The following is a 21102-nucleotide window of genomic DNA, read 5'->3' as shown; positions in this document are numbered from 1 at the left end:
ATCTTTCCCAGCATCAGGGTCTTTTCTAATGAGTCAGTTTTTCAAATCAGGTGGCCAAAGTATTGGAGCTTCAGTTTCAGCCTCAGTCCTTCCAATGAACATACAGGACTGATTGCCTCTATGCTTGAAGGAGATGTTAAGCTGATCTTATAACTTAGACATAAAAAATGAAAGAACACCATTTGCAGCAACCAATGAATGGACCTAGAGAGTATTATCTTTACTTAAGTAAGTCAGATAGAGAAAGACAAACCTGATATGATATCATGTATGCTGCTGCTCAGGCACATCTGACTCTCCAGGCTCATCTGTCCATGGGGATTCTCCAGGCAAGAATACTAGAGTAGGTTGCAATGCCCTCCTCCAGCGGATCTTCCCAGGGATCGAACCCAGGTCTCCTGCATGTATAACTGAATCACTTTGCTGTACACCTGAAACTAACACAATATTATAAATCAGCTATACTTCAGTGTGAAAAAAGGACTGGGGTGGGACTTCCTACCTTCATTAATCCATGGAAGTTTCCACCAGTAGTGATTACATTTTTTCCCTCCAAATGACCTCTGCTCTTTAGCGATTTCCTTTGACTTTCAACAGAACTATGGTATATGTACTACAAGAAACTGTTTCCACACTTTCCCTGCCCCAATGCAAGTTAAAAACAGCTTTAAGCAGTCTCCCTAGTCCATCCCACCCCACCCACCCTGTCTGGTGCCTCTGCACTCAAGTCCCAGCTGGGCCACATCCTAACAGTTCCAAAATCTGGTCTTTCAGGGGAAGTCACCCCAGTCAACCCTGGGTTCAGCACTCTGGTTGTTCATAGAAATTGCCTGAAGTTGCAGCTGAAAGCTCTCACCCGAAGGCCGGTGTAATTTCTAAGGAGTCTATCTTGCTTCTTGATCTGTGATCTGTGATCATGATCTATGATCATCCTTTACCCCGTCTTTCTCCCTCCTTCCCTCTCTGAACTACTCTGGTACTTTGGCCAGTGGGTCTCCAGCTCTTTCCTACTGCTCCACAGTGCTGGACTCCTCTTTCCAGAGTCCTTTTGGAGCAGGAGTTCATCCTCTGAACCTCTTCAGGGCTGGGTCCAGCTCTGCTCAGCCAGGCCCCATCTATAGTCACACACGGGCATGTTTCATTTCTCTGAGGCTGCTTCTGCATTACCATAGCAACACCACAGGACACATACACCCTCTGATCCCAAGGGCGCAAGGAAGTGTGGGAGAGGGCACTCTTGCATACAGAGTTAGGACCTTTTCTCACCAGACATCTTGGATCTAGCCAACTAAAGAAAGCACGGAGAAAGCCAAGGGCCATTTTTCTGTTCTTTCTTTTAACAAATATTTGGGTAGCTTCTGTGAGGGGCAGGATGGTGCACGCTTGGGTGAAGGACAAAGATGCTGGATTCAGCAGCTTCCCTGGGTTCAGATCCTGACATCTCCACTTAGAGCGACCTGATGCTAAATGCAATATGTATCCTCTGAGAAATGAGGACCATCATAGTACTTATCTCCTAGGACTGCTATGAGGATTAAACTCATTAATACACACTCAGCAGTGGCCACAGGACTGGAAAAGGTCAGTTTTCATTCCAATCCCAAAGAAAGGCAATGCCAAAGAATGCTCAAACTACTGCACAATTGCACTCCTCTCACACGCTAGTAAAGTAATGCTCAAAATTCTCCAAGCCAGGCTTCAGCTGAACCGTGAACTTTCTGATGTTCAAGCTGGTTTTAGAAAAGGCAGAGGAACCAGAGATCAAATTGCCAACATCCGCTGGATCATGGAAAAAGCAAGAGAGTTCCAGAAAAACATCTATTTCTGCTTTCTTGACTATGCCAAAGCCTTTGACTGTGTGGATCACAAGAAACTGTGGAAAATTCTGAAAGAGATGGGAATACCAGACCACCTGACCTGCCTCTTGAGAACTCTGTATGCAGGTCAGGAAGCAACAGTTAGAACTGGACATGTAACAACAGACTGGTTCCAAACAGGAAAAGGAGTACGTCAAGGCTGTATATTGTCACCCTGCTTATTTAACTTCTATGCAGAGTACATCATGAGAAATCCTGGGCTGGAAGAAGCACAAGCTGGAATCAAGATTGCTGGGAGAAATATCAAGAACCTCAGTTATGCAGATGACACCACCCTTATGGCAGAAAGTAAAGAGGAACTAAAAAGCCTCTTGATAAAAGTGAAAGAGGAGAGTGAAAAAGTTGGCTTAAAGCTCAACATTCAGAAAATGAAGATCATGGCATCCGGTCCCATCACTTCATGGGAAGTAGATGGGGAAACAGTGGAGACAGTGTCAGACTTTATTTTTTGGGGCTCCAAAATCACTGCAGATGGTGAGTGCAGCCATGAGATTAAAAGACATTTACTCCTTGGAAGAAAAGTTATGACCAACCTAGATAGCATATTCAAAAGCAGAGACATTACTTTGCCAACAAAGGTCCGGCTAGTCAAGGCTATCATTTTTCCAGTGGTCATGTATGGATGTGAGAGTTGGACTGTGAAGAAGGCTGAGCACCAAAGAATTGATGCTTTTGAACTGTGGTGTTGGAGAAGACTCCTGAGAGTCCCTTGGACTGCAAGGAGATCCAACCAGTCCATTCTGAAGGAGATCAGCCCTGGGATTTCTTTGGAGGGAATGATGCTGAAGCTGAAACTCCAGTACTTTGGCCACCTCATTCGAAGAGTTGACTCATTGGAAAAGACTCTGATACTGGGAGGGATTGGGGGCAGGAGGAGAAGGGGACGACAGAGGATGAGATGGCTGGATGGCATCACTGACTCGATGGATGTGAGTCTGAGTGAACTCTGGGAGTTGGTGATGGACAGGGAGGCCTGGTGTGCTGCGATTCATGGGGTCCAAAGAGTCGGACTCGACTGAGCGACTGAACTGAACTGAACTGAAACCACCTAAAGGACCCTTTGGGGTGCCTATCTCCCTGGTGTTTACATAGTGCTCTCCTGATCCATGTCGTAGTGTAGAAGACTGTGGTTCATGTGGCAGAGTTGGAATCCAGATTTAAAGCCCCAGAAGTACATCATGACTACTACTAGGTAGGCAAAACCCTCTCTGAACCTCGGTCGCTTCACCTGTAAAATGGGCAGCAGGTTCTTGGCTCCCTTTCTCAAGGTCATGGTGAAGTTCAGCTGAAATCATGGAGAGGATGCACTGTCTGAACTCAAACTTGCCTTTGGGAAGTGGAAGCGATTAGAGAGAGCTGAGCATCCCCCTTTCTGATTGGCTCAGATTTGTGAATGGGGTTGTGGGGGGCAGGGGTGGGGTGGGGGGAATGGACTGTCCTTGGCCCCTTCTCAGTTCCTAGGCTTAGGAGAAAGTTTCCCTGCGCCTTTGGCCTGACCTACTTTACTCTAACCTCTGGAGGAGGAAATGGCAACCCACTCCAGTATTCTTGCCTGGAGAATCCCATGGACAGAGGAGCCTGGGAGGCTATAGTCCATGGGGTCTCAAAGAGTCAGACACGACTGAGCATACACGCACTTTTTACTCCAAGGGCCAAATGGGGGTGGGCGTGGAGGTGTGAAGATGGAGACAATCGAAAGAGGGCAGGCCAGGTGGTCTGCACCCTATAGTGGGTCTCCCCCCCCCGCCCCATCCAACCACCGTGCTTGTCCCACCTCCGCTTTCCTCACCTCAGCACCTTTACTTGTTAAACTGTCATCATTCCTCACACCACACAACCGCAGGGAGACCTGGACGGTGTGGAATGTTCCCCACACTCCGAGTCTGGGGCAGGACCTGGCCCATGGCTGGTACTCAGTAAGCGTCCCATCAGAGAGGATGACTTGTGAGGCTCCCGGCGGAGGGACTCTGGGGAGATCACCACTCCTTGCCCGAGGCCCATTGCCCTCAGACATCATCACTGTTCACACCAGAGGCCCCTCCAGGAACAAAATCACAGACGTTGGGAGGGCTCAAGACCCAGTATTCTCTTGCAGAAAACCACATGGAATGGCCACCCAAAGTCACTCACCCAGAGTGGCAGAGCTGGCGTGACCAACCGTCCTGGTCTGCCCCCGCCGGGACTGAGGGGCTCTCCGGGATGCGGGACTTTCAGCGCTTAAAGGGGGACAGTCCCAGACAATGTGGGGTGTTAGGGCTGGCACCCGGGAATCCTAACTTCTCCAGTCCCTCTACCCCTCAGATGGGTGAGGGAAAAAAGGTCCAGGGCGAAAATCCAGAGCCCCCAGGCACCAGGCGGCCTTCCCTGGGCCTCCCCTCTCCCCCTCTCCAGTGCAGCTGTGGCCGGGCTGGGCTCGGGAACTTGCGCGCCGCGCTGGGGTTCTGGGGGGCCGGGCGGGGCGCGGGGACCCTCGGCCGCACAAAGAGGCCGGGCCGCGGCAGTTTTGAAAAGAGCAAGGAAGTTGATCTGGGCCGAGGCCCAAGCAGTGACGAGGAGGGAGGGCGCGAGGGCGGGCGGGCGGCGGGAGGGCGGGCGCGCGGGGCCGGGGGCGGCCGCAGTCCACGCCTCGCCTGCCTCCACGGGAAGCGCGCGGCGGGATGGGCGGCCGGGCGCTGCGCCCCCAGCCGGCTACCCCGCGGACCCTCCCCTCGGCGCGCCGCCTCCGCAGCCGGGGCTCCGGCGCGACTCCGGCACCGAGTCCCACTCCCGCGGGCGGCGCGTAGGGAGGCGATCGGTCGGTGCCCTCCGGGAACCCGCAGGCTTCACTCGGGGTCTCACGGCCGCCGATCCGCCTCCGGCCGGGCCCGCCTGAGGCCTCGGAGCGGGGACCATGAAAGGTAAGCCCGCGCGCGGGAGCTCCGAAGCGAGCCCCCTTGGGGCTCTCCACCCTGACCGGGTGCGGTGGGCATCTCTCGGCGGGCGGGCTGAGGACCGGAGGACTCCTCCGGAAAGGATGGCAGGGGCTTCCCTACTCCTTTCGTATCATCTGGAGAAAAGTCTTAGGAGGACAGGATGGAGCCCTGAAGTCCAGAGGAAGGGGAGAGGAGAGGGAGAATGGAGAACGTTCTTATCTGTCATTGCTCTTGCCTGAAAAGCCATTGTAATTACCAGAGAAGTTTTTGATCCCTTTAACCAGTCAGCACGGAAAGATGCTACAGCCCAAAGCTTCTAGGAATATGGACTTCATCTAGCACACCCATCTCACAGTCTGCTGCAGCCCCCATCTAGCCTTTTACCCCATGGGATCCTCCTCTGGGAGTTTCAATCCCAGGAGAGACCTGCTGTGACTGAGTTTCTTAGCCCAGGCCTGCCCTTCCCAACCTCTGAACCCTGCCTGACCTACCTCTGACCTCCTGGAGACAGAGCAGTGGTGGAAGATCAGTGGCCCAGGCCTGAGCTCTCTCTGGGCCAGTGAGCATCACCACAGTGGTCCTTGCAGCCGGTTCCTGGGATGGAAACAAGAAGCAGACCTGGTCCCAGATGTTCATCCCTGGACCCTGGCTTTCTTGAGGCCAGGGAGAGTGGACATCTGGGCTTCATGCTCATTCTCAGGCTAAGGGAGAAGCCAGCTCTGGAGTCATACTGTAAGTCTGGAAACTTTGAGGATGGTTCCTCTCTCACCTACTTCATGCTAATCCTTCCACAGGAGCTGGGCAGATGCTTTAGCTCCTAACACCTCTTCCACTTACTGAATGTTAAAACGACCAAGGGCTTTTGGGTCATCCACAGGGCTTTCCTCTATGTTCTCGTGGGGTGTTGATGAAGCAGCCTTGTCTGCCATTGAAGGGTTCAGGGTTCCTGTGAAGAAAAGGCTTCATGGGTAAACCTCTGATTGATGACAGCCTCCATGCTGTGTGGTTGGGGAAACTGAGGCCCAAGCAGGTAGGATTGGCCTTATGGTCGGATCACCTGTGCAGTCCCCCAAGGTCCCAGGGCCATTCATGAGGTTCAATGGTCTGCTGTTGCTGTCTTAACATTATTATTATTTTAATATTTTTTTGGCATGTGGGATCTTAGTTCCCTGACCAGGGATCGAACCCATGCCCCCTGCATTGGCAGCATAGAGTCTTAACCACTGGAGCGCCAGGGAAGTCCCCTGTCTTGAAATTATTAATAATTTTTTAAACAAGGGAGCTTAGCATTTTTACTTTGCACTGGAACGTGCAAATTACACTGCTGGGCGTATGGATCAGAGAAGGGACTTGCTTAAGATTCACAGCTAGTCAGGGGGACCGGCCCAGAGCTCCTGCCCTCCAGGCCAGTGTGCTTGCTCATACGTACATCCCTCTTCCTCCCCTCTGGTCTCTGGTCCCTCTGTCTGTGCTCCCTGGCAGCCTCACCATGTCTTGAGCTTCCTGGGATGATGCGAGCAGGTTATCACCAACTCCAGGGAGTTCCCTCAGCAATAGAGAAGGGCCTTCCTCACCTGTCTCCTGTTATCGGCTCCCACATCTGTGGTGCAGTCCTGTGCCTGGTCAGCGACCCCAGGGAGGTCATTACCGGAAGCTTCCAGAAAGATCTGAGACCACCTCTCACCACAGGCTCGGGGCCCACGCTGCTCTGGATGTGGATGATGGTGGTGAGGCGCCGCATGTTCTCAAAGAGGTTTGGCTCCACCAACATTCCAGAAGAACACTTGGGGAGAAAAGATGGTGAGGGAAAGACAGGCAGGGCTGAACGCCTCTGACATAGAGGAGACACCCAATTCTTGTGGGGGTGGGAGGCTTCCCTGGTGGCTTAAATGGTAAAGAATCCGCCTGAAATGTTGGGAGAGCCAGGCTTGATCCCTGGGTCAGGAAGATCCCCTGGAAGAGAGCATGGCAACCCACTCCAGTATTTTTGCCTGGAGAATCCCATGGACAGAGAAGCCTGGTGGGCTACAGTCCATGGGGTCACAAAAAGTCAGACTGAAAGAGTAACACACACACCCAACTCCTGGGGAGGAAGTTGGGAACACACGACCCACCTTTCTGAAAGTCAGTGAGACAACAACATTCCTCTGAGTGGAGGAGGAAAAGGAAAGAGCTGGTATGAATGGGTGTTTAGAGGAGGTCTCTGAGGAGGACCAGCTTGTTGGCTGGGAGGCTGTGGGCTCCAAGTAAGAAGCCCAAGGCCTGCCCTTTTCTCTCAAGGAGCAGTCTCACCACCATGGGGGGCTGCATTCCTGTTTGCTGAGGCCTTCAGGGCAGCTCTTGTATATTTTCCCCCCAGTTTTGGGAAACCTTCCACGATCTCCCATGACATCCCAGGGCCCAGGCCTCAGAGCTGCGGAGAAGGCCGGGTGTGTTCCCATCACGCCTCCCTGCAGGGTCTCCCCCTTTGTCTCCCTCATCCTCCCCGGGAGCCAGGAAGAGCTGCCACCTCTACCTGAGAGGGAAAAGCCAGGCCAGGCAGTCAATATTTGGCCTTGGGGAATCTGTGGACTGTGAAGAATCAGAATTTTTTTTTTTTTTTTTCCCCACATGGAAAAAAGAAAGTGCCAGAAAAACGGGCCCGGCCCCTTCCAGGACAGCCCTTCCCCGGGGGAAGCTAGCTTCGAACTATCCCACCAATCTGCCATGGATCTGAGGATTACATGGGCTGGCAAAGGCTCACCAGCCCCACTCAAAGCTAAACACGGTGATGTTATGCTTTGTGGGGGTTGGTGGGGACGGTACTTAGACAAGAAAACAGGTCTGCTAAGGAGTGCCACCAGCGGCCAGGCGCCAGGCCCTCTCTGCCAGCCAAACTGTTTCCACCCTGAGGCGCCTCCCACCCTGAGGCGCCTCCCACCCGCCTGCCCACTGGCTGGCAGCCGGGCCTCCCAGGCAGCCGCATCTTTTGGTGCAAGCCAGCCCCAGGCCCCCAGTCCAGCCCCTCTCACGCCTGAGGGCACACAGCTGCCACCACCCCTGGCGATGGGCCCACCTTGGAGCTGCCCACTGGCTTGTCTGAGCCTTTAACAGCCACCTGTGGAATTGCTCCCACATCTCCAGTGAGAGGGTCCAGTGGCAAGAGCCCCTTCCAGCCACGTGAGGTGCCCACAGAGTAGTTCGGTTCACTGCAGAGACGACTGATTTGAGTCAAGACACAGGCTCTGATCCTGGCCACACGTGAGGCTCTGGTCAGTGTTCCCTTCTCCGGCCCACCTTCCTCCTCCTGGTGGTCCCGAGGCCCATCTTGCCCTGATGCCCTGGGACTCAGCCCAGGAGCTTTGGGCTGAGGGCCAAGCGGAAGTGACTTGGTAGAGAGATGGTTGGAGGCAGGCCTGCCACATGGGTCACTGTGCCCAGGGAGACTTGGCCTCAGCTTCCATAGATGGGCAGACCCACATCCTGCTGTCCCCCAAGCCTGGGGGAAAAGCCCTTCCGCATGGAATTGGGGAGCAGTGCCCACACCCTGAAGGCAAAGGGCAGGCGGGAGGGCAGAGGGACTCAGAAAACAGCAGTGAGATCCCGGAAAATCTACCTCCCACTGCTTGGCAGGGGGGATGTATCCACTCATCAACGTGCAGACTGGTCCCTTTTGGAAGCCCAACCTTCATCCCCGGACCGCAGGGCACTGGAGGGGGGTTTGACATGGCAAAGGTGCACAGAGTCAATAAAATGGCCTGATGCGGGTGTGGGAGAGGTGGAGGGATAGAGGGGTGCACGCTGGCCACCTTGCCTTCCAGCTGGGGTGATTTTAAAAACTGAAGACTCCCCTCTCAAGCTTATTTGGAAGAGGAGATAAAGAATTCTGCTTCTCAGTGGATGTTGGTGAACGTTTTGGCAGGTTTTGTGAAGGCCTTTGGGGACAGTTCTTGTGTATCTTTCCCCCAGTTTAGGGAAACCTTCCACAATCTCCTTTGACATCCCACGGCCCCAGCTGCATAACAGAAATACACTACTATGTATAAAATAGATAACTAATGAAAACCTCCTATATAGCACAGGGAATTCTACTCAATGGTGACCTAAATGGGAAGGAAATCCAAAAATGGAGGGGATATATATATATACACATTTAGCTGATTCACATTGTTTTACAGTAAACACTAAAGCAATATGGTAAAGCAACTATACTCCAATAAAAGGTAGAAAAAACAGAAGAGAACCAAGTAATCAAGGGGGGTGACATGAAGGCACCAGTGAATGGTACAGACAGTAGATTCCATAGAAATCCGAGGAGAGAAAGAACCTTTCACATTGGGGCAGATGGGGAAGGCTTTAGGATGTAGTAGAAGGTGAGCAAGGTCTGGATGGGGTCATGCAGGAGACAGGCAGGAGGGGCAGGTGCTGTCGTTGGGTAAGTGTATTCAAGGGTGATGGGCAGAGAGGTTGGCTTGGAGGTTGAGGGTTTGGCAGAGAAATGCAGGGAGCCACAGAACCAGGAGGCCTTGAGCACCACGCCAAGGACTCCAACTGTGTCCTGTTGACTTTGGAGAGGCCCCGAACAGGTTTGTCAGAAGATGGCCTGCTTGCTAGTTCTCTAATGACATTCACCCACGTTGGGAAATCTCTACTTTTAGAGAAAGCCATGAGGGAAGAAGAAAATGAGCCTGTGATGGAGCCAAGAGGAGCGGTCAGGGACACAGGGGACAAAGGAGGATGTAATATCATGGAAACTGAGAGGAGAAAGTTCCAAGAAGGAGGAAATGGTCAACAGCATTGACTGTTGATGGACAGGCTTTGCTCAGGGTTATTTGATCTTGAAAAAAACAGGTGGCATAGACCGAGAGAAAAGTGGGTAGATTTGGAACAAAAACCCAGGGAGGCCTTGTGTTAGAGAAGTTTGAGACAAAGAGAGCTAAGAAGTTAAAGCAAGAAGCAGGCCAGGCATGAAGAAATTTTCAAGGTGGGACTGGCCAGCTCATTGGAAGGTCAGGGGAGAGAAGAAAAGGGGAGAGGGGGGCCTGGGGGGGCCTGGGGATGATGGAGACCTGAGTGGCTGAGCTTCGCCTGTAGAAAGAAGAAAGGCTGCCTTCATGTACCCCAGGATGTAGACATAGGTTTTTTGCATCACTAGTTGCACTGAATCTTTTTACCATCCATGCCCAGTATAAAAATTTTGAAAAATGCGAAAAAGAAGAAAAAATAGTCCTCACATGAACTCCTACCCCTCAGAGAAAATTGATAAGATTTGGATGAGAATTTTTCCAGAAATTCTTCTGTTTATTTGCACACAGATTTTTTTTTCCACATAGGTAAGATTATACTATATATGTATTTTTATATGTATTTTTAAATTTCAACAATAGAACCTAGACATATTCCTTGGGCAGTAAGTATAGATCTGCATTCTTTTTTAACAGCTGCATGATATTCCATAGTATGGCTTTATAAGAATTTATTTAATCAGTCCTTTGTATTGTGCTTAGTTGCTCAGTCGTGTCTGACTCTTTGCAACCCCGTGGACTGTAGCCTGTCCATGGGGATTCTCCAGGCAAGATTACTGAAGTGGGTTGCCATGCCCTCCTCCAGGGGATCTTCCAACCCAGGGATCGAACCCAGGTCTCCCACGTTGCAGACGGATTCTTTACTGTCTGAGCCATCAGGGAAGCCCAGTCCTTTATCAATGGACACTTAAGGTATATACATTTTCCCTTGCATTTATCACAGCATGCAGTGATAATCTTTACATGTCCATCTTTGCCTAGTGGTATATTTATCCCTTTAAAAAGTAATTCCTAGAAAGGGGATTGCTGAGTGAAAAGGAAAAATTGAAGTTTTTGAAAGTTGAAAACCAGTCCTGAGTGTGACGGACCTTAGGGAAGGGAAATAAATGACGGCAGAGTTCAAGCAGGATAGAAAAATAATTCTAATAAAAATGGCTGATACTCCCGTTTATCAAGTATCTGGTACTTTTCACATGTTGTCTCATTTTTATAGCAGCTCAGGGAGTTGATGGTTTTCTCACTGTTTTGTACACAGAGCCCAGAGACAGAAGGGGAATCCCCGTGTGAGAGACAGCATGACCGGAAGTGGTGACAAGCAGAGAGAGTGAGGGGTTTGAAGGCCCAGACATGATGGTCAAGATCAAGAAACTAATGATTCCCACCCCTCCCATCCACTGGACTTGTGGAGTTCAAGGGCAGTGGAGGAAGTGCTAGCTCCACAGAGGAGACCAGTGTGTATGTGATGGGAGAGGGTTGAGCTCTGCTGTATTGAGTGAATAGTCAAGATGCTCTTCTCAAACACTGCCGCCCATATCTGTGGGGTTTTATTCCAAAACCCCCCAGATATACCAAAATCCAAGGATGCTCAAATCCTTTGTATAAAATGGCATCATATTAGCCTTTAACCTACCCACAGCTTCCAGTTTTGTTTTTTATTAATTTTTATTGGAGTATAGTTTCTTTTTTGGGCTTCCCTGGTGGCTCAGACGGTTAAAGAATCCACCTGCAATGCAGAAGACCTGGGTTCTATCTCTGGATTGGGAAGATTCCCCTGGAGGAGAGCATGGCAACCCACTCCAATATTCCTTCATGGAGAATACCATGAACAGAGAGAGGAGCCTGGCTATAATCCATGGGGTCTCAAAGAGTCGGACACAACTGAGCGACTAATCACATTTGGTTCTTTACAATGCTATGTTAGTTTCTGTGGTACAGCAGTGAATCAGCCACACAGGTACATATATTTCCTCTTTTTTGGATTTCCCTTCCCATATACTTTAAATTATCTCTAGATTACTTATGGCATCTGCTGCTGCTGCTGCTGCTGCTAAGTCACTTCAGTCGTGTCTGACTCTGTGCGACCCCATAGACAGCAGCCCACCAGGGTCCCCCGTCCCTGGGATTCTCCAGACAAGAACACTGGAGTGGGTTGCCATTTCCTCCTCCAATGCATGAAAGTGAAAAGTGAAAGTGAAGTAGCAGTTCGACTCTTAGCGACCCCATGGACTGCAGCCTACCAGGCTCCTCCGTCCATGGGATTTTCCAGGCAAGAGTCCTGGAGTGGGGTGCCGTTGCAGTTTAAATGTAAATAGTTGTAAATAGAGTGTAAATGCTATGTAAGTAGTCACTGGTCACTCAGCAAGTTCAAGTGGTGCTTTTTTGAAACTTCCTGGAAAGTTTTTTTTTATATATATATATTTTCTTACTGAGGTTGGTTGAATCTGTGGATGTGGAACCCATGAATATGGACTGGTGTTTGTTTTATAAACACACACACACACACACACATATATGTATTACAGTGACAGTGTTAGTCACTCAGTCGTGCCCGACTCTTTGGGACTCCGTAGACTGCAGCCTGCCAGGCTCCTTTGTCCATGGGATTTCCCAGGCAAGAATACTGGAGTGGGTTGCCATTTCCTTCTCCAGGGGATCTTCCTGATCCAGGGATCCAACCCACGTCTCCTGCACTGCAGGCAGATTCTTTACCGACTGAGCTACGAGGAAAGCCCTATATGTATGTATAATAATTGTATTTATTTGGCTGTGCCAGATCTTAGTTGTGGCACTTAGAATCTTCGATCTTTGTTCATCGTGCCATGTGAACTCTTAATTGCAGCACATCTGGTCTTTAGCTGTGGCATGTGAATTCTTAGTTGTGGCATGTGAGATCTAGTTCCCAGACCAGGGATGGAACCCAGGCCCTCTGTGTCATTGTGAGTGCAGAGTCTTAGCCACTGGACCACTTAGGGAAGTCCCCCAGTTGGCATTTTGAGTTTACCACAAATAACCAGAGATTGCTTCTGGCACTCCGTGGGTCGCCACGCCAGATGTCTGCACAGTGTGGGTGAGCCTTGTGTAGTAGAAATTTATGCCACCCAAATGCCAAGAGTGCCCCAGTGAGAACACTGAGGGCAAGAAAGGGGAGGTAATTTAGGATAGAGAGGGAATCTGCCCACAACCTCTGTGGTTATGGAAACTGTAAAAGGCAGCTGATGCTGGGAGCCATAGGCTGGCTCTGAGGATTCAGGCAGAAGTGGTGGGGAGGGGAGAGGGAGAGAAACAATGCCTGTCCCAGAGCATCAAATGTGGATTTTAGGAATGAAGGTGCAGAGAGGCAGCAACTGTCACAGGGAAACAGAGCATGATACCTCTTGAGCAGGAGAATCTGAAAGGGAAGGACCAGTTCATCAGAGCAGAGAGGAACAGACAGATTCCCACCCAAATATAGACGCATCTGCAGCGGAAGACTGTGGCGAGGGGGTCATGGCAGAAGGCTTCCAAGGAAAACAGTTTTTCAACCTTAATTACAGCATTCTCCCACCATAAACTACAATTTCTCTGCGACTTTAAATATAGCCTTGGTTCCTGAGAAGAGTCCGAAGTCTTTATTTTTACTGACCCAATTGGCTGTTTTGAAAACCCACTCTGTGAACTCCATAGAAGATAATCATCAAAATATGTTCCTTGAAGTTCCTGAAGAAAGCCCTTTTATTCAGTTCCTCGAATCTCTCCCCCTCACTGACTCTGATGGGAGATTGCAGTCCCAGAAAGGCCAAAGAGTGAATTAACTCCACATTTTCGGTCAACCAAAAGCAAGCCTGAGTCGACAGCCACTGTTGTGTTAGCAGGTTGGGGCTATTTTCTGCCTCCACAGGGTGAGGTGAACCTGGTCTAACCTCAGCGGAGCCAGGAGTCACACCCAGCCACGTGCCCAGTCGGGAACCTTCAAATCAAACTCTCTAGACGTGGCCCTGTGGGAGCCGAGGCTTGAAAAAACAAGGGCGTTCCCTTGTGGCTGTCCCTCTGATATTTGAGTTGGATGACACGACCGTAGGTACGGACGAAACAGAGGCTCTTTCAAATCTCCAGTGGTTGCCACTGCTTCATGAGACTGAGCTTGCAGCGCTGTCTTCGAAGGCTAATTTGTTTGTAAAGTTCATTGCTTGGAATTTGGGTAGAGATCTCTAGGTGAAGTGTGGAGCCGGTTATGCCTTGGGTAGGTCATGCGGGATGCTCCCTCATGACAGCTCCCTCTAGAACAGGGGAGGCTGAAACGGACATACAAAGTCTTTGAAGTTCGGTACCCAGAACAGCAGGCTGTCCCCAGTTTGTCCCAAAAGAGAGGTTTTCCCAGATACTCGTGGGTTCAGGCATTACCCTATCCCAAGGGTATACTCCTTTCCCAAGCCCCACTCGCTCCCGTCCCAGTAGCCTCTATCCTGGAGTCAGCAAAATGAAAGAAGGATGAAAAAGAGACAAAATACAACTAGAGCCTGTGTCTGCCTTCCTGGGAAGGTGACCTCGTTTCAGACACCAGTGGCGACCTCTCCAAGCATCCCAGGACCCGGCAGCCCATAATATATGACACGATGGGGCTCCTTCGTTTTCAGCATGTCAAGAAGCCCTCGATTTCACGGATGGTTTACATTTGATGCAGGAGAGAACTGCAGCCTGAGTTGAGAGGGCCGTAAAAATGCTGGTGGGATTCTAAAGTGATCAACTGGACACAGATGGAGAAAATTAAACCCCTCTCCCACAAAAAGGGAGTCTTTTTAGCCTATAGGAGTGAAAAATCATAACCCTTGCCGCAGCCCTGAGGAAAGAGAGGGGAAGCAGATCCCAAATTTTGCTGCACCACCTCCAAATCCCTCTTTCATTCCTTTTCAATCCAAACATTAGGCCCCTCCCTGCATATTCTTTCTGCTCCTTTAAGCCTTTGCATCCTGAATTCATCAGAACTCCCCAGCACTCCCTCGCCATGCAGAACTCTAAAAATAGATCATGTTTAAACCATATTTTAAGTCATTAAACTTTTTTTTTTTTTTTGTAAAACTGAGCTCTTAATCAAAAAGGGCAGAAGTTAGCAATACTCTAAGGATGCAGGCCTTCGCAAAGGGTCAGTAAACCCATCTTTTTTGAATATCCGCTTGAGGTCAGCCCTGTGTTGAAAGAGGCCCAGGAAAGACCTCCTGACCTCAAGGAGGTGACAAACTGCTGGCAGGCCAGACGTGCAAACAGATGCCGGGCCCAGATGGATAAGGCTTTTCTGAGCTCTGTGGCTTGTGTGTGTGTGTGTGTGTGTGTGTGTGTGTGTGTGTGTGTGTAGCTGTGCAAGAACTCCATAAGTGTATTTGCATCTTGCTTCAGATCACTTCCCTGGTGGTTTAGATGGTAAAGAGTCTCCCTGCAAAACAGGAAACCCGGGTTCAATCCCTGGATTGGGAAGATCCCTTGGAGAAGGGAATGGCAACCCACTCCAGTATTCTTGCCTGGAGAATCCTATAGACAGAGAAGGCTGGAAGGCTACAGTTCATGGGGTCATGAAGAATTGGACACAACTGAGCAACTAACACTTTGACTTTTCAGATTGCTGGGCATTTAGGAACCACTGACTAGCTAACAGATCACTTAACCTCTCTGAGCCTTTGTAACATGGTAAGTGGGCTCTGTGACTTAACAAGCTCCCTTCCCATTCCCCCTCTCTCTGAAAACTCTGGAAAGCCAGGGCACCCAACACTAAATGACATGCCCCAGAAGGCGTGGGAACAGGCAGTGCGGAAGATGGACTGGGGAGGAGATTCTTTTCCTGCCTCCGCAGACTCCACTTGGTCCAGTGCAAGGGGAGAGTACAGATCCTGCCTTATCCACCATCATCTCGCCCGTCATCGCCTTTGTGTCCTCCAGCCAAGCTCTTCTCCATTCTTTAGGTCTGTCTCCTCTCCCATCCTCTCACTGGCTCAGTCGTGGTGTAATGTGAGTATAATGAGTCCATGCTTGTGAACAGTTTGGCTTCTAAAACCCTCACAAATGCTTTGGATTATGTTCTCATTCAGAGGAACAGGGCTGGGACAGTTGCTACAGCCTTCCAGACGTAGGTAAATGAGGGGTCCCCAGGGTCCATGGTTCAGCGCTAGTAAACAGGAAGTTTGAAGGATTAGAAAGAGAAGATCTCTTTGGGGACGCTGGGGAACAGTGCTGTGAGTTATGGAGCTGAGATGTCAGCAAAGGGAATGGGGCCAAACACTTGTGAAGTCTCTCGTCTAAAGAGAGCCGAGATCATGCCCACCAGTGGTTCCCTTCACGTGGGCTACCCCGCGAGGCATCACATGGGTCTCTGTGAATTCCCACTTGCTCACGACTGCCCATCTTGGAGCTCTCGACAGGAGAGCAGAATTATGACAGAGCTGTGTGCTTTCCGAGGGAGTGTTCGCTGAAGGTTAGTGTTAATCTTGCCTAATTTAAGCCTTCCCAGATTCCCTGCAAAGGCTATAAGCAGCAAAGTGATGAAATTGACCCTGGAAACAGAACAGGGAGGAGACCTCATCACGGGGGTGGGCAGAGAAGCCCCACCAGGGGAGGAGAGAAATGAGAAACGGCAGGAAGGCCTGGAAGGCGTCTCCGCTCTAAGAATGGAAGGAATACCTCCCCAAGGGACCCCAAAGGCTGCGGTATATCCAACAGCATCATTCTGGCTGAGATGTTGGGGGTGAGAGGGCCCCGCTAGTTAGGGTGAGGTTTTGGTGGTCAGGGCACAGAAGGCACTGCCTCGCCTGGGGCACTGCTTTATGGAAAACTGATGGCAGTGCTGGTAACCTCCCAGGCAGTTATCCTCTTAAACTCTTGGCAGATTGATGATGGGATAGCAGCCCAAGACACAAAGCAGGGCTGAAGAGGTTGATTTCTTAGGATACGTAGAAAAGGTTCCCATCCTGGTCAGCCTTCCTTCTGCCACTGTGCCCACTCTCCATCAAAGCATGCACACATACACACACACACACACACACACACACATTCATGCACACAGCTGAAAACACACTAACTCCATCACATAGAGGGTACCTGGAGTCTGTTACTATGGAGAGGAAACTCAAGCAGGAAATTCAGGAGGTTATGATACTGTTACTGATCAGGGTCCTTGTATTAGAGGGTAGTTGCTTTTACAATGTTGTTTTACTTTCTGCTGTACAGCAAGTGAATCAGCAATAAGTACAGACATATCTCCTCTTTTTTGGATTTCCTTCCTGTTTACTTTTTCTGAAGCTCTCGAGGGTAATTTACATACATCATGGTTCTTTACTTCTGAACACTTCAGCGTGGATTTCCTAGGAACAGGAAGATGATCAGGGTACAGTCATGAACTCCTGCATTTGCTTCAATTCTGTATCTAATTTACCACAGGTATTCTGATATTCGTTGATCAAATAATCCCCTCAATAGATTTCCTTTTCCCTCTAGCACAGGATCCATTCTGACATTAAGGACTGTATTTGGCTGTCATGTCAATTTCACCTTGTGTTGTCTTTTTAGACTCTAAAATTTTTGAAAATTCAGTCCCCCACCAACTTTTTAAATACAATTTTCATGCTGTGTTTTTCTCATATTACCTCATGATTCAATTGGGGTTCTGCATCCTTGGCCAATAATTTTGTAGATGATGGTGTGTCCTGCTCAGCCGTCACATCTAAAGGTATACCCTGTCCATCTGTCCCTCTCCTGGTCAGTGTTGCCTGGTTTCCTCAATGTATAATTACTGAGGCTTTTTTCCTCCTCTGCAATAATAAGTAGTCTAGTCTAGAAGGAGACACTTGAAGGTGGTGTGTAAAGGCTTATACATAAACAAACATACATGCTGTTCTTCATCAAAATTTTCCCAAGAGGTGGCACCCATTGATGGTTCTTGCCTGATCTGGTCTTGACCATGATGATTGCTGATCCCCCAGCTCCAGAAGTAATAAGAGCCCTCCCTTCTCCCTGTCAGTTCGTCTGTGGTATGGATTCCTATTTTTTTTCAATGAACTCATAATTGCATAGTTATACTTAAATATTTCAGCGCTCAAGTCGTTCAGGCTGGTTTCTATATATTTGTGACATGCCCCTATCATTTTTTTTTTGAGCAGTCCCTTAATTTCTGAAATAGCAAGATGTTCCAGATTCATCTTCTGTCTACCTTCTGCCCAACCATAGAATTAATCATTTCTTCAAGGTACCCTGGTTCTTTTTAGTGGGAAACGGTATGAGAGACCAAGATCTGGATTGCTAGGCATGCTCAATGCTATTTTGATATCTTTGCTTCCTGGAAATTTCAACAAAGTTATGTGTCTACACATAGCTACAAATATAGATACCTCTATACCTATATGTGCATGTAAACAAATATATTCATACATAAACACATTTTAGAAATTATGAATTCCCACTGATACCTTCAACTTCAGTCCATCCCCAGAGGGTTCTTTCTTATCTCTTCCATTCTATATTTCTGATCCCCTTTTCCATAGTGAGATCTCTGGGTCCAAACCAATCAATGCATTTACTCTATTTGCTCAGTCTTGAATTAATCTAAAATGACTTCCAAATTGCTTTACCCATGCTACAACAACAGAATAAGTTTCTTTGAAGGTTCAAGATTTGTTTGCACTTCTTCCCCAATCCTACCCTATCACACCCTAGACTGAGGTTACACAGTCCAAACTATGTCATAATAGATTAGTTTTTTCCTTGTTTCTCTATTTAGTATATTTATGGTATTCATTCCAGCAAGCAAGACTTATTGGGTTCCAAGTATTTTTATTAATAAAATTTAATTTTTCAATATGTAAAAACAGCATAATTTTAGAAATCCAAACTATACACAAAATTAGAGTGAGAGGATGGTGACTTTTCTGTAGTCTTTTCCCCCAGTCCATCCCTTGTAGAAAACAGTGTTGTTGTTTTTTCGCTGGGACTGTTCCTGCGTTTCTTCTTTTAGTGATAAGCATATATATGGATGCCTTCTTATTTTCCCTTCTTTCTTGTGAAAAGGGTGGCACATCATAGTGCTCCTCTGCACTTTGTTGTTTTCTTGTAATACCTCCCGGAAGTGACTCCACGTCAGCTACTAGAGATTCCCTGTTCACTGCATCGCTGTGCTGAGCCCCACCGTGTGTATGGATGCCACTGGATGTTAGTCAGTCTCCTGTGCTTGCATGCTTAGATAGTTCCCAGTTTTTGACATTACAAATAATCCTGTAATGAATAACCTTGCCACATATATTTTCAGATTGTCGGAGGTATTTATCCTAGACAAATTCATAAAAGTGTGATTGCTGGGTCAAAGGGTAAATGCATATACTAAACCCCCTCTACAAGCCTTGGGCCATTTTTGCTTTCAGATCCCAACTCTCCACCACCTAGGCCAACAGAGTGTATTGTCAAGCCTCTCCTTTTTTGTCAATCTGATGGGTGAGAAATGTTATCACAGTGTAGTTTTAAACTGCTTTTATCTTATAAGTAAAGTTAAACATCTTTTTATTTATTTGGGTACCACTTTTATATCTCTTTTCATAATTGTTCTGGTCTTTTGTTCATTTTTCTATAGGATTTTGTCTCCTTTATTTCCTCTATTTTTAAAAGCTCATTATAAATTTGGTATATTAATTCTTCATCTGTGATGTATGTTGTGAATATTTTCTCCTTGTCATTTGCTTTTTTGGCCATGCAGAAGTGTTATTTTACTGTTTTACTTTAATATAGTCACAAGTATTCATCTTTTCTTCTGTTGCCTCTGGATGTTCAGACATGGTTTATAAAATCCCCCACCAGATATCTCCCAAGCAGTTTGGTTGTCATCATCAGCTTACACCCCCACGTCCCATCACAAAAGCCCTGGTCAGCTCAGTGCAGACCACCTCATTTCTCAAACATTCACTGGGATGTTTGTGTTCACGCTGCCTATTTTGGGCATCTTTCTTCTGGTCATTCATAAAAAGACCAGATCTGGTAAGGAGGAAGGGGTATGCAATGTCTAGAGGAAGGGGTATGCAGTGTCTAGGGGAAGGGGAAGAATCTTCTGAATGAAGGAATGCCTCACTTGGATCTTATTTAGGGAGCACGAGTTCCCAGGGAACAAGCACTAGATCAGCCTTCCGACATGAGACCTGTTCCTGCCCCAGTCCCGTCCGCCCTCGGCAGGTCCTGCATGAGGCAGCGTGTGAGGCAGAGGCCATGCCCATCCTGTATCCTCACACCGCCCCCTCCTCCTCTCTGCAGTGCCTCCCACCCCTCAGCTGGGCTGGACGCAGAGTCTTGATGGAGACTGTACTGGAGCCAGATTCATCCTTGTCCCTGCAGAAGCAGAATCCTGCTTTGTGTACCATGCGCCAGGGATGAAAGTGTGCTGAGTCACACCATGCAAGCTATATTTCTTCTTGGGCTTCCCTGGTGGCTCAGTGATAAAGAATCCACCTGCCAATGCAGGAGACATGGGTTGGATCCCTGCGTTGGGAAGATGCCCTGGAGAAAGAAATGGCAAACCACTCCAGTATTCTTGCCTGGGAAATCCTATGGACAGAAGAACCTGGGGGGCTGCAGTCCATGGGGTCACAAAGAATCAGACACGACTTAGTGACTAAACACCAACATTTCTTCTTATTTCATGCCAGGGATCTGAGCAAGGTGTAGATAGAGTGGGCAGCTGGGCTGGCCTGTGTATTTTTGCAAGTTTGTCAGAGATCATGAACTCTCCTCTCTCGGATGTTGGGATGTCCTGGTCCCTTAGCCGTTTGATCCTGCCCTCCATCCCCCTTTGCTCTGATTACCATCAGATCACCTGGAGCTCAGGTGGGCTGACTTGGACCCAGAGGTGAGGGTGAGCGCAGGGGCTCGGGACTATAAATGAACGGGGCATCTGGAGAGGGGTGGATGTGGCAGGGCCCCAGCCTGGGGTCTGACGGTGCTGGCTTCCTCTCAGTGAGGTCAGCCGCTGGTGACGGAGATGCGCTGTGTGTCACAGAAGAGGAGCTGGCTGCTGACGACGAGGACATGCCATCCTTCCCGTGCACACAGGAGGGTAAGGGCTCCAGAGCGTCCCTCTGATCCTCTCTCTAGGCTGAGAACCACCCCGCCCCTGCCCTCAGCCCCAGGCTGGGGAGAGACTTGCCTATCTGCATGGCTTCACCATCCAGGCTGTTCCTTCCCCACTGCTGCCTGGAGGCTTAAAGGGTGGAGTTGCACAGGCCTGGGTTATGCAGTATGGGTGAAGTCAAAGTTTGTCACACGTGACATCTGTCTCCAGGGCTACTCCTGAGACCTCCAGGGGACCTCCGCCATCTCCCCCAGGGCCCATCTTCCCGAAGTGTCCCCTTCATGCCGCTTAAGTGGTCTGTCCTTCTCAAGCTCACGGGACACCAGCTTGGCATGAGAAACCAATGCCCCGTGAACAGTTATTTGGCATAGGGCTTCTTGGCGGGTTTCAGTCTAGATTCTCAGCCTTGGCTGTGCATTGTCATCACCCAGGGATGTCTGAGACCAACCCTCAGAAATTCTGAT

The 21102-nt window shown here is 49.1% G+C and overlaps 1 protein-coding gene across 2 annotated transcripts in view; it reads left to right on the top strand.

Moving 5' to 3' along the window:
- The first annotated feature begins 4507 nt into the window (after nucleotides 1-4507).
- Nucleotides 4508-21102, top strand: part of SCARA3 (scavenger receptor class A member 3) — a 38667-nt gene continuing 22072 nt past the window's right edge. The window contains exons 1-2 of one of the 2 annotated variants that reach the window (XM_070794424.1): nucleotides 4508-4774; nucleotides 20525-20623. In XM_070794424.1, coding sequence (XP_070650525.1) covers nucleotides 4768-4774; nucleotides 20525-20623 — 106 coding nt within the window. In that variant the 5' untranslated portion in view covers nucleotides 4508-4767. The remainder of the gene's footprint in view (nucleotides 4775-20524; nucleotides 20624-21102) is intronic. The other variant, XM_070794425.1, reaches the window with a different exon arrangement.

Source organism: Bos indicus, chromosome 8 (assembly GCF_029378745.1).
Source record: "Bos indicus isolate NIAB-ARS_2022 breed Sahiwal x Tharparkar chromosome 8, NIAB-ARS_B.indTharparkar_mat_pri_1.0, whole genome shotgun sequence".
In the NCBI taxonomy this organism is placed as follows: Eukaryota; Metazoa; Chordata; class Mammalia; order Artiodactyla; family Bovidae; genus Bos; species Bos indicus.
This window is presented reverse-complemented; position numbering and strand designations above follow the sequence as displayed.